At 62.7% G+C, this 12940-nt stretch overlaps 1 protein-coding gene across 1 annotated transcript in view; it reads right to left on the reverse strand.

Moving 5' to 3' along the window:
• The window catches only part of PIAS4 (protein inhibitor of activated STAT, 4), a 21967-nt gene extending 10603 nt beyond the window's left edge, over positions 1-11364 (reverse strand). Inside the window, 2 exon segments of the mRNA XM_012646137.1 lie at positions 6224-6650; positions 11223-11364. Coding sequence (XP_012501591.1) covers positions 6224-6650; positions 11223-11249 — 454 coding nt within the window. The 5' untranslated portion in view covers positions 11250-11364.
• Positions 11365-12940: the final 1576 nt, after the last annotated feature.

A 12940-nucleotide genomic window follows, 5' to 3' on the forward strand; every position in this document is an offset into this window, starting at 1 on the left:
AAAAAAAAATTAGCTGGGCATGGTGGTAGCGTACACCTGTAGTCCCAGCTACTCGGCAGGCTGAGGCAGGAGGATCACTGGAGCCCAGGGGTTGGAGGCTACAATGAACTGTGATGGCGCCACTGCACTCCAGCCTGGATGACAGAGTGAGATTCTGTCTCAAAACATAAACAAAAACAAAAGCCACGCCCCACGTGGACCCCTGCCGCCAACTCTGCCAGCCTGCTGGGCTGGTGCCCCAAGCCCTCCTCACGCATGGCCAGAGCTGCAGCCTCCCAGCCCACCCCAGCTCTCCCGGCCCCCTGCTCAGGGCCACAGCGGGACGCTGGACCCCAGGAGGCCTCCTGTGCACGTCTACCCTGACGCCTGGATTCCACCCTGCCCTCCTCCAGTCCCTGCCAGCCATGCAGGCCCTGTTGCAGGGCCTTCGCACTCCCCGTTCCTTCTTCTGGAACATTCCCCCCAACTGTCTTCACGGCCCCCATGTGGGTCTTGGCACAAAGGCTCCAGGATGCAAGGCTTCCCTGGGTGCCTCGTTTAGCAACCACAGCTTCTCCCTCCCGTCTGACCTCTCCCCAAAACCGTCACCTCCTGAGAACCCACTCGGTTTCCTGTCTTTTTCTCTGGGCCACTAAGGCGTAAGCTGCACCAAGGCGGACCGTTCTGTGTGCCGCAGCCCGGCGTACGGGGCACCCACGGGCCTTCTGGATCGAGGCGCGGACGTGGCAGGAACCAGAAGCACCTGCCATCTCGCACGGCTTCTACGAGGCCAGGTGACATTGTGGCGGAGCGGGGCAGGCTCTGGGAGGAGGTGCTCCGCCAGGCTGGGGAGGACCCAGGCCGAGGCCCTCCCGCCCCCCAGGGAGGAGGGCAGGGCAGCTGGGCGGCACGATCCCGGGCCCGGCACGCACCCCCAGCCCGGGCTGCCAGCAGCCTCACAAGACGCTGCCGACGATGAATATTTAATGCCACGAGCAGATGCTCACAGTGTATCGGGGGGAGGTTACAAAATGCCGTCAGGACGCAGCCACATGTTCGTACAGTCGCACAAAGGAAGAGGCAGCGGGAACGAGCCCAAACGGCCGAGGGCCGCTCCGAGCCGTGGAGTCACAGCCGCTTTCTCTGCGGCTCACTTGGGTCTTCTATGACAAACGCGTCATTTTACGAAAGTTTAAATGAAAGGAAACGGAGATTTTAGAAAGCTGATGGGATGGGACCCCCTTCTCCCGCCCACTGGCAGACACTGTCTGCTGGCAGCTTCCTGCCCCTTGGCGGACCCTGGCCCAGGACAGATGGACGGACGCCTGCTCCCCGACACACTCGGGCTCTGCCTGCTGCCCACCCAGCGAGAGCCACCAGCACCAACCCCCACTGGGGCCTCCAGGACGTGGGCAGGTCCTCGCTGGCTGCCTGGACCGAGTCAGCACAGCACGGAGTCAAGGTCTGAGGGATGTGGGGGGCGCCGTCCCGGAGGCGGCGGCACAGGTGCTGGCTGTGTGAAGGGGCCACTGGCGGCCACACCTGGACAGAGCCACGCCTGGCTCGGGGGCTCCGGGCTCAAACCCCAGCTCCTCCACCCACAGGGCGAGGAACCCGCCAGTCCGCTCCCAGGGACAGGCTGACCCCTCCTGTGGGTGGGGCTACAGGACAGACCAGTGTCACCACAGAAAGAGGAGCCTGCGGTGTCAGCTCCCTGCTGCTTTCCCAGTGGCCTCCCGGCGGCCTCTCAGCACATCGCACCCCGAATCCCACCCCACCCGGCCACGGTAAACAAACCAGTCCTAGGGACGTAAATAACACACAGAAATTAACAAAATGTCAAAAAATAAAGACATAAAAAACAAAGTCAGTGCTGGGAGAAAGCTCTGGTGGACAATAGGAGGGCAGTGAGGGTAGACAGAGGCCTCTGGGAAGCTGAGCCCTGGAGGAGCCATGTGGGCACCCAGGAACGAGCACACCAGAGGCACAGCTTGTGCAAAGGCCCTGGGGCAGGACCGCGCCTGGTGTGTGGGAGGCACAGCGAGGAGGCCCATGTGGCTGGAGCAGAGTGAGGAGGGGAGGGTAAGGGAGGGGACAGAGCAGGAGTCAGCACAGCCCAGGTCAGGGAGAAACCTGAACAGCAGGGACATGGCTGGCCTTCTGTCTGGAAAGCTTCTGGCTACTGAGGGGCTAGGGGACCTCCAGGTGGGGAACAGATGGGGAAGACGGGGCAGGTGGGTGGTGAGAAACAGCAGCCCTGGGGGAGGGTCACAGGAGACAGGTGGGCAACAGGACTTGGGCTGGAGGTGGGAACCCTCAGCAGGTCCTGGGAGGCCTGTCCCTCCTCCTCAAGCAGGTGGGTGCTCCCAGAGGCCAGGGTCTGCGGCAGAGCCCATAAGTCCCCTGACCCCAGCCAACCTCAGGCACGGGAGGTCCCAGCCGAGTGGGCCAGATCACCCCCCACAGGGGACAGTGGCACAGGACCCCACGTGACTGCCCAGGCCCCCAGGGCATAGGACAGACCCAAAGATGCCATGGAGGGACACTGGCCTTGGATCTGTGCCAGGCCTGGCTGTGAGTGGCAGGTGGGACTCGGCCCCTCTGACCTCAGAGAGATCCCCGAAAGTAGGAGCAGGAAAAGCTCACTGGGACCTCAGGGTACCCAGTCCCCGTTCTCGGGTTTTCTAGCCTCTGCCACCCGAGGCCAGGCTGCTCTGTCCCTCCTCTCAGGGCACAGCACGCCTGGGTCACAATGGCCTCCATTCAGTCCCGTGAATGAGCCCTCTCTCACGGCCAGGCTCTGCCCTCGCTGGTCCCTCTGCCTGGAACACACTCCCCTGCCCCTCCTCTCTGCCCGGCCTCCTGGAACTGACCCTCCGCGTCTGCAATGGAGTGCCGCCGCCTCCAGGAAGCCATCCTGCCGGCTACTTCCTCACAGACATGCAATAAACGGCTTCCGCTGCTGCCAGCCTGCCCTGGGCGTCCTGTACCTGTCAGAGCGTGTGCCACCTGGCACTGGCTAAGCACTACCTGTGCAGCGCTGGGCAGGGCCCACCACCACTACCTTGTTGCTTGGGAAATGCTGGCTGAAGGGCCTAAGTCCGGGCAAGGGGCACGCGTGTGCGTACGTACAGCCAGACCAGGGGTTCTCAGCCAGCATCAGAGCCACCCACCTCTGGGGGGCACCTGGGGTCACTGCAACAGAGGCCACGCATCCTGCATGGCAGTGGGGCAGGCTGACACCCCCAGGTGCCGGTGGCAGGATGTTGGGGGGCCTTGAGGAGCGGCTCTGCCAGCCAGTGTGTTTCCTCCTTCTGCCCTAAGTCTCACGACAGCCTCTCTTCTTCCCCATGGGCCCCAGAAGGAGGACCTGGCCCCAGGCCCCCAGGTCCTGCTGGGGTCAGCAAGGGCCTGCCGCCCCGGGCCGACCGGGCTGAAGGCTGGGAAGGGGAGGAGAGGTGGCTCCCCTTGGTGGGACGGGGTCCCCAACCTTCATGAGGTCAGGGCTGCCGGACTCAGTGCTCAGAAAGGGGGTCAGAGGCGGGAGGATGAAGTCAGGTTGCTGTGTGACCTTGGGTAAGTCTCCGGACATTCCTGGGCGCCAGCCTCCCCCATCCCAGGGGACCCAGCCCTCCACGGGCTGCGGCTCTGGCACCCTCCCCTCCCCAAGCCCTGATCTGTGTGATTTATGGCTCCTGTCGCCCAGCGCGGTCTCCATCCCAGGGAAGCAGGCCGGACGGGGGGCCTCATTCTGGCTGGCAGGTCACGGCCAGGGGCGAGGGGAAGGGGAGGCTGGTGGCCTGGGTCCTCTTGAAGTGGCCCTTGGGCAACGCCAGCGCCACAGAGTTCACCCTGGGGGCCGGGGGGACAGAATCTCAGCCCTGCAACAACAGGCCCACTGACTGCTTCAGGACCCGGCTCTGTGCAGGCAAACCTCGGAGGCTCTGGCCCCCGGGGACCCTCCGAGAGCACAGGGTCCAGGCAAGGAGGTGCGCCCTGGTGGGAGTGCCCCTCCCAGGCCCTCAGATGGGGGCGGAGAGCCGTGGGGAGGAAAGGCAGGGCGGGGTCAGCCTCTTTGTTCTGAGCCGCCAGCAGAGTCATTCCGGGTGTAGACAGGGGAGCCAGCTCTCCCGGAGATCAGGTGACTGGGGTCCCTGGGGGCTCAGGGCACAGTGATGCATGGTGGGGCGGAGCAACTGCTCACCCTGCAGGAAGGAAGCCTGAGATCCGATCCGGCGGGAGGGGGGCCAGGCCAGCCAGCTCCGGGCCCGCGCCCAGCACCGAGCCTGCCCTGTAGCTTCCCGGGTGGTGCTCAAGGCCTGAGGAGTCTGAACCGGGGCTGAACCAACGCCAGAGCCAGCCAGCCCTGCCGGAGAAGCCTGCAGGGAGAAAGAAGGCTTCCCTCTCTTCTACCTGGACAGGGCACAAGGGGACAAAGGCAGGAAGCCAGCCTGGAGGAACCCAAGATGAGGCTCCTGGGTCCCCAGCGTCACCATTTCAACTCTAGACAGGTGCAGCTGGGCCAACCTATGAAACGCCTCCTCTGGGGGGAGGAGCCTCGGCCTAGAGGGCGGAGCCTAAGGCCAGAGGGCGGACACTAAGGATGGAGGGCGGAGCCTCAGGCTGCTGCAGGAAAACACAGGCAAGGGCCTTCTCCCTCCTCCACCTCCTCCAGCCCCACCTGCAACCACAGCCCCTCCAGCCTACCCTCACAAATTCTGGGGGCTGCAGGTGGGAGGGGAGAGGCAGTCTGTACCCCTCCCCACTCCCCCCATCAGCCGGCTGGGCTGGCGCTGAGGCGTGCATGCCAGAGAGGGGGCCCCAGCGCAGCAGGGGCCAGCCAGGCGCTGGGTCAGCAGGTGGGAGGGGGCCTGCACCGCAGTTCTGAACTGCCAGGCCAGGGACGTGGGGGCGGGGCGCATAGGGACTGCAACCTCTGCCAGGCCACACTCTGCCACAGCACACGGTGCCAACTCAGTAAAGACAGGAGGAGCTGAGTGGGACACGCGGACGGTGGGCTGTGGTGGGGGGTGGCAGGCCCCATGGAGTGGGCCATAGCCTGGGGGCCCCTGTGCCACCAGTGGGGTGCTCGAAGGGAAGTTCCGCAAGGGCAGGGGCTCTGTCACGTGCCCTGCTCCGTGTCCCGCTCCGTGCCCCGTGCGTGAGTGAAGGACTGCGGAGAGGGAGGTGGGGCAGGAGGAAGAGACTGTGGCTGGGGCCTCCAGGGGCACCCAAGACCCTGATAGAACCTGCCAGCCTGGACATGGCCCGCAAAAGGCCCGGTCCCTCCTGCTTGCATTCTGGAGCCCAGCAGGCTGAGGCTGGGCAGGCCTTCCCGGCCCCGGCTCAGGGCAGCTTCTCAGGCGGGGACCAGGCTGCAGCCTGAGTCCTCATGGCCCCCCACACTGCTGTGCATCGTGAGGTCCTGCCACACAGCAGGTGTTCAGTCAACACTTGGCACAAGAAAATGAGTAAAGAAGGGATCGTGGAGCCCCGGCACATTCCCTCCACCCCCGATCACCCAGCCCCTTGGGAACACACGCAGGAGCAGCCCAGCGGTACCCGGAGCCCGAGGTCAGAGGCTGCTCCTGCAGGACGCCACCAGGAGCAAGGGCGTGTGGGGAAGGAGGAAGGAAGGTCTGATACGATTTTCCAGCCCTCTTCCCGCAGGGAGAGAGAGCACAGAAGCCAGCCTCCAACACAGCCCCCCATGACCCCGCACCGCAGCAGAGCTGTCTGAGCACCAGAATGTGGCAGAAGCCAAGGCAGACACGCTGCGAGGCTGGGTTATAAAAAGGACTGGGGCTGGGACCTGGGACTCACTCCCGGGTCACCGGCTCTGGGGCGTGCAAGCCGTGCGGCTCTCCGCACGCAGAAGGCCATGTGTCTTTAGCCAAAGCCAGCAAGGCACTGAGGCCCGCCCACCACCACGTGAAGTGGAGGCACCTCCGGCCCCAGTTGAGCCTCCGGATGAGGCAGCTGCAGGAGCCACCCAGCCACGCCCACAGGAACCAACAGTTGTCTGCCGTGTTAAGCTGCTCGGTTTGGGAGTAACCGGTGACATGGCCATAGGTAACCGACATCTAAGATGGTCCCTCTGCTTCCCGGGAAGGACGATCTCCCTGTGGCACCCCCGCCCTTGCTGCTGCACCACAGAGAACATCCCTGGAGTCTGACCGTGTGGTTGGGCGGCGGGCGCCAGGCACGAACTCAGAGCATGGGCCCCCGCGGGGCGGCGACTCACCTAGCTCGGTGGGTTTCAGCAGTTCATCCAGCATGTTGAAGAAGGGCAGCTTCACCAGGCGGACTTCTGGCTTGAGGGTCTTGGTGGGCAACCGTCCCAGTCCGTTTAAGTACTTCCCGTAGAGCACGGGGTAGTCAATATTGGGGCCCGAGAGCGGAGTCCTGGGCACAGCGCCGGCCCGGTCATAGGTGGAGTGCATGGTCAGGGGGTCCAGGGGCCGGTGGGGCTGAGGGACGGGCTCCGAGTTCTTCTTGGCGTAGCGGGTCTCGTACAGCTCCTTGATCTTCTTGAACAGCTCAGGGCTACAGTCAAACTGGACGAGCTGCAGGGCCCTGGTGACCAGCTCGTGCTTCAGTCCGCTCTTACTCCGGCCCACGAAACCCAGGAGCATCTGAAGGTCGGAGACTCGAAAGCTCATCACCATGTTCTGGGGAAGAGTAACCACACACGAGCTCAGAGGCCAGCGTCGCCACAACCAGGCCACTGGGGGGCAGGGCGCCTCACTGGTGAGGCCGAAGGCTCTCATCCTGCCCCACGGTGCCCCTCTGAACCAAGCCCTGCCGCCCCCAACTCCCCCAGCGTCTCCAAGGCAGCAAAGCTACTCTGACAGCCCCTACCTTCTGTTTTGGGTTCCCTTTCCCCATCTTCCAGCCTGAAAGCATCCCCAGGGCAGGAACCAGGAATCTGGCTTTGCCCACAAATAGTCCCTGCCAGTGCCTAGTTGGCAAACACTGACAGCCTCTCTGACCCTCGGTCTCTTCGTCGGAGAAGAAAACAACATCCACCTTGTCAGAATGTTGGGGGACCAGACAAGGTGACTCATATAGAGCACCTGGCAGAGCCAGTGCTCAACCAGCTGAGCCACAAACACCTTTCCCTTAGTCACAATGATGGTCGTAGGTTTGCTTAATACTAATCACCTGCCAGGAACTGAGCGGGACGTGTGATTATCTATCTAACTCTGATCCCTGAAATGCCCCCGCGGGGTCAGTGTGGGCACCACTACAGATGAGGGAGCAGCGGCTCGGGGAAGACAGCACCAGGATTCAAACCCAGGCCCCACACCAAACCTGGGTGGTCCTTCTACACTGCTGCCCGGGGGACTGGCACAGAGCTGGGCGCTTCAGAGGTCCCCTAAATGCCTGCTGGCCATCCCCAGCAGGCTCTCTCCCTCTCAGCACTGTCAACACTGGGGCCGGAGCGTTCTCTGGGGTGGGGTCGTCCTGGGCACTGCAGGGCACTGAGCAGCATTCCTGCCTCCACCCACCCCTGCAGGGAGCACCCCCCCAATCCCAGTCGTGGCAACTAAAAACCATCTCCAGACATCGCCCAGCGTCCCGGGAGCGGGGCAGCAGCTCAGCCTGGTTGAGACCCACTGGTCCAAGGGGGAGGCCTCAGGGCTCCTGCTGCCGTAGAGGCTGTTAACAGAGCTGCAGCGAAGTGACGAATGCGGTTTGGCAGCACCCGGCCCCCGTTACCTGGCAGGGCCTGTCCCGCTAAATCGAACCAACAGAAGAGCCCGGCTGACTCCGGTGTCTGAGCAGGGGCCGCCTGGTGGTGGCCCACCTCCCATGAAAGCTCCCGTCCAGCTACAAAAGCAAAGTGTCCTCCAGAGATGGGCTGGCAGGGTTTTGGGGGCCACCCGCAGAGCCCCGGAGCTGGCCAGGGATGAATGAAACATGGTGGGAAAAAGAGACGCCCGGGGGGACGGAAAAACCAAGTGCGAGCGACAAGAGTGGCCACAGAGAGCTGGCGCCCGGGGCAGGAGTGCACCCAAAGAAACCAAGAAGTCGCTGAGACTCGACTTGGAAGAGTCTGAGGGCTGGAGCTGGGGCAGCCCCGCCGGGGCGCGTATGCAGTGGCCCCCGTGCCAGAAGGCTCGAGGGTCTCCAGCTCCTGGCTAAGGGTGAGGGCAGGGGCGCGCAAGGTCCCGCAGAAGCAGAGAGGCCATGCAGGTTTGAAGGACAGACACCTGCCTGCAGAGACCTGTCCCGCTGCAGAGACCTCCTCCTGCGCTTGCGGCCCGTGGCTCTGTAAAGCACATGGGGGCCAAGCGTCTACCTCGTGCCAGGTGCCAGAAGGGTCTTTCCACCTCACTAACCTCACAGTGGCCACGTCCATCATGTAGGTGAGGAAACTGAGGCTCAGAGGGTCGCGGCTGGCCCACAGCCCACCGAGTCTAAGTGCAGTACTGGCAGTTAGACCTCTGTTCCCCAGGTTCCTGAAGGCGTCCCTTCCACTCACACCCAGCCGCCTAGGGGACCCTCACTCACCAGCACACCAGCTATCTGGGGACCTGCGTGGGCTGCTGGCCCTCAGAGAGTCTGAGATGCTCTGAGAACAAAAACGCCTCATCTCCCTTGGCCTGACTTCCTACCTTGTTCGGAAAACAAAAAGGCTTGCGGACAAGATGTTTCTTCTGGAAGAGGCCCAAGCCCTTAGGAGAGGCAGTGTCACGGGGACGCTTACTGCTGGCACCTGGGCCAAAGGCAGGTGGGCTCGGCGAACCTGCTGACGTCAACCCGCCCCGGGAGCCCCGGCCCCGCCGAGGACGAGCCCCTCCGTCCGGGCTGCACCTCCGGAGCTCCTGCATCCCAGAGCACACCCCTCGGGCTGCCATATGTTCCCGACTCAGATTTCTCCGCAGCTGCCACCACCGAGGAGCCTGCCCTTGACACTTGGGGGGGATGAAGCGGGGACATACATTCAGGAAGAAGCCCCAAACGCTCTGAAGATCACTTCCTGCCCTGGCTTCATCCTGACCCGCCTGCCATCGTACCCGTGTTTATAAACAGCACCAGGCCCCGACGGCTTCCAGAGCCGCGTTTCGACTCCAGGCGTGTTGGGAAGCCGCGTGGGGAAACATCAGCCGAGAGGAGGCAGCTGACTTGCGGCACAGGCTCCTCGGCGCACAGGAGGAGCTCAGTAAGCCGCCTCTCCAGGAAAATGGGGGGGAGGGTTTGACGGACACCCCTGGCCCCAAAACCCGACTCCAGATCCTCAGGAATCTCAGATTTCAAAGTTTATTAGCAAGCGCCTGCAACGGTCTCCCCTCCGACCAGCCCGCTGTGCACCCCAAAGACAGAATCTACGGCCGTCAGTAAGACAGCTTGGGGAAAGCTGCTATAAAAAGGGGGACATTCCAATGACATTTAGGGTGCTCTGAGGTGGCAGCAAGATGCTCAAGGAGACAGAGGGCTCCCTAGGGTCGGGTAGGTTGTGCTGCAGCCCCAAGCCCCGCCTGAATGCAGGCTCACAGTTTAGAGAACTTGAAAGAAGAGTCAACTTGCTATAACTGGGCTGGGGGGGCCCAGCTACGAGAGGGTCAAGGAGAGTTCATCAGATCATATTTCAAGGCCCTGGACAGTATAAAAAAAGAGTGCAGACCCGACCCGAGGCCGGGATGGGAGGAGTGGGGTCCACAGCCCTGAGAGGAAGTTACATTTCAGGGCTCCAGGGAACTTCAAGCCTGGAGACTGCCACCTTGGGTTTGCAGAGTTCAGACCTACACGTCTATGAGGCAAGTCTCCGTTTTTCAAAAGCCTAGAGAGGAGCAGACGTGTGTGTGGGGTAGAGTTGGGGGCTGGCGGACAGGGTATATCCTCTCATCACAGAACCCTGGGACTGCATCTCAGATCCCAGCGGGAAGAGAAGAGGCGGGAGCGAGGAAAAAAAAAAACACAGGTAGGTCAGGACCCTGGGGAGGGAAAACCAGAAGGGGGCTGGGGGTCCCCTATCTCCCTGGTAGGAGTGGTCTTGAGTGCACTTCTAAGGGTCCTGGACCCACATCTCCGGGGAGGCACTTGGAGAAGGTACATTCCTGGGACAGGGTCACTCTGAGCTCAGTCCCAAGTCGGTTAAAAGGGGCCCCAGGTTAGGACAGAGGACGGTGTCTACAGGACATGGAACCTGGACCAGGACCCAGAGCACTCAGAAGCAGCAGCAGAAGTTATCCTAAAGAAAAAGGCCTACCCTGACCCAGCGGGACCCTCCAAGGATCAGTGTAACAGGCAGAAAAGGAGGGGGTTACGAAGCCAGGGCTGGGGTGCAGAAACGTTCTGGGGGGTGTGTAGGCAGAAGGGAGTCTGACCTACCAGAATCGCTAGGGAGTATAAGGGAAGCCAAGGCTTGGAGATAGGATGGGATCCTGCACGTGTGGGGCTTCTGAGCCCCAGAGGCAGAGCCAATAGGTTCACAGATTCTGTCTTTTGGGAAACCGAGGAGGAGGAAAGCAGAGCCAAGAACTCGGGACTGAAAATGGGGAGTAAGGAAGGTCTCTGAGCAAGAACAGGGGTCAGGGCTTCAGCCCCTGGGGACGGCAAAGGGTGGGACCCCTGTTAACCCAGAGCCCACCCCGGGGTGTGGACAGTGTCAGAAGGGGGGCGGGGCTCCGGGACCAACGCGGGAGCGGAACAGGGGCTCCCAGCCTCTGTCTGGCGTGCAGACCCCAAGAGGACAGACTACGGTTTGGTGGCAGAACACTACTCGGGAGTCAGGGGACCCTTCCGAGCAGGGAGGGAGTCGCAACCCCCAGGCTGGCTTGCTGGGCGGGGAAGATAAGACCCAGCTACCAGCCCCCAGTGCCATGGGGGCGGGGAGGCGCGGACACTCCCCCCGACCCGAGCACGGACGCCGGCTCGGAACGAGGAGGGCAGGAGCAGCCCGTCCCGTCCCGCCGTCCAGGGAGACTGTGCCCCAAGCCGGGAGGCGCGGCCCTGTTCCCGCGCTGGGGACCTGGACCCTCACGGCTCTGGCTGGGTCGGGGGCACCGACCCCCGGCGCCAAGACCCGGGTGAGGTTTGGGGGCCCCGCCCCCGGCTTCCCCGCCCTCCGCCCGCACCCTGAGCCCCGGGGGCGGGGGCCAGGGGCCCGGGCGGCGAGCCGCGGGTGGGCCGCGCCGTGGGGCCCAAGGCGGAAGGCGCAGACCTCGGCCTGCGGCCCGGCCCCCAACCCCTCGCCCGCCCGCCCGCCCCGGCCGGCGTTGCCGCCGCTCACTCACTTTGGCCTCCACAAGCTCCGCCGCCATCTTGGCCACCAGCGTCCCCCGCGCCGGGAGCCCCCAGCCGTCGCGTCACGTGACCGCCCGCCACTCGCGGGCGGGGCCGCCGCTCCGGCCAATTAGCACCCGCGCACGCTCCTCCCCCCAACGGCGCGCGCTGCTGTGCACTGCGCAGGCGCACGCGGCCATCGCCCGAACCCCGGGCCAATCACAGACGCCGAACTCCCGCTCCCCCTTCGTCTTTCCCTCGCGGCGGTCACGCCCACCCCTGGCGGCGTCTGCCTTCTTAAAGGGACAGGCGCGCCGCACAGGTCGGGGAGGGTGCTGGGTAGCGTCTGGGGACAGCACGCGGGAGGGGGCGGCGGCAACAACAATGCGGCCAGGTGCGGCGGCCCCGTTAGGGCGGCGGCCGCCAGGTGCGTCCCCAGACTCCCAGCGGCGCCGGGGGAGGGGACGGTTGCTCAACCGCAGGGGCCGCCAGTGCGTGCAGCTCGGCGCCTGGTTGCGCCCTTGGCGGGCCCGACCCCCGCGGCTGCACATCCGGGGCCTGGCGGGCCCCGCTCCCTGCCGGCGGGACGGAAGCCTGGGAGCGCGGGACTCTGCTCCCCAGTTTCCCGGAGCCCGTGCAACTCGCGTCTCTCTGCGGGCGGCTCTCCACCCACGGTAAACCCTGGGAATCTGCACCGACCGGGACCTTTCCCGCTCAAACGTTCTCCTTGGCTCCCCAGTGCCGTCAAGAAGCAGAGCTCAAACTTTCTGGCGTCCAAAGCAGGAGATGTAAGGACAAAAATGTACCTTCCAAAGCCTACCCCATGGGATGATAATTCTCAAGGCAGGAATTAGACAAAAATTTAATGGGATGCCAAAAGCAAAAGGAAATTCAGTAATTCTGTAAATTTTTTTTCTTTTCTTTTTTTTTTTTTTTTTTTTTGGAAACGGGGTCTCGCTATGTTGTCCAGGTGTCATCATAGCTTATTGCAACCTCAAACTCCTGGGCTCAAGTTATCCTCCTACCTCGGCCTCCCAGAGTGCTAGGATTACAGGTGTGAGTCACTGCGCCTGGCCTTTTTATTTTTTTAAGAGATGGATCTCCCTTTGTCACCCAGGCTGGAGTGCAAGGGTGTCATCATAGCTCATTGCAGCCTCAAACTCCTGTGCTCAAGCAATTCTTTTGCCTCAGCCTCCCAAGTAGCTGGGACTACAGGCTTGCGCCATTACAGGCAGCTGATTTTTCGTTCTTCCTTTTTTTTGTTTTGGTAAAGACGAGGTCTCGCTATGTGCCCAGGCTGGACTCAAGCCATCCTCCTGCCTCGGCCTCCCAAAGTGCTGGGATTACAGGCGTGGGCCACCGAGCCGTGCCCAGTCAAATATTTCAGTGCAATATTTCAAATGTAAAAATTAATGCAAATTTCATCCATGATGGATGAAATAACCAAAATTTTAAGGAAAGGCAGTGTTAAGAAAAACCAGAAGAGGCCGGGCGCGGTGGCTCACGCCTGTAATCCTAGCACTCTGGAAGGCCGAGGCGGGCGGATCATTCGAGCTCAGGAGTTCGAAACCAGCCTGAGCAAGAGCGAGACCCCGTCTCTACTAAAAATAGAGAGAAATCTGCCAAACAACTAAAAAAATAGAAAAAAGTAGCCGGGCATGGTGGCACATGCCTGTAGTCCCAGCTACCTGGGAGGCTGAGGCAGGAGGATCGCTTGAGCCCAGGAGTT

Source organism: Propithecus coquereli, unplaced genomic scaffold (assembly GCF_000956105.1).
Source record: "Propithecus coquereli isolate 6110/MARCELLA unplaced genomic scaffold, Pcoq_1.0 Scaffold241, whole genome shotgun sequence".
NCBI classification, from domain to species: domain Eukaryota; kingdom Metazoa; phylum Chordata; class Mammalia; order Primates; family Indriidae; genus Propithecus; species Propithecus coquereli.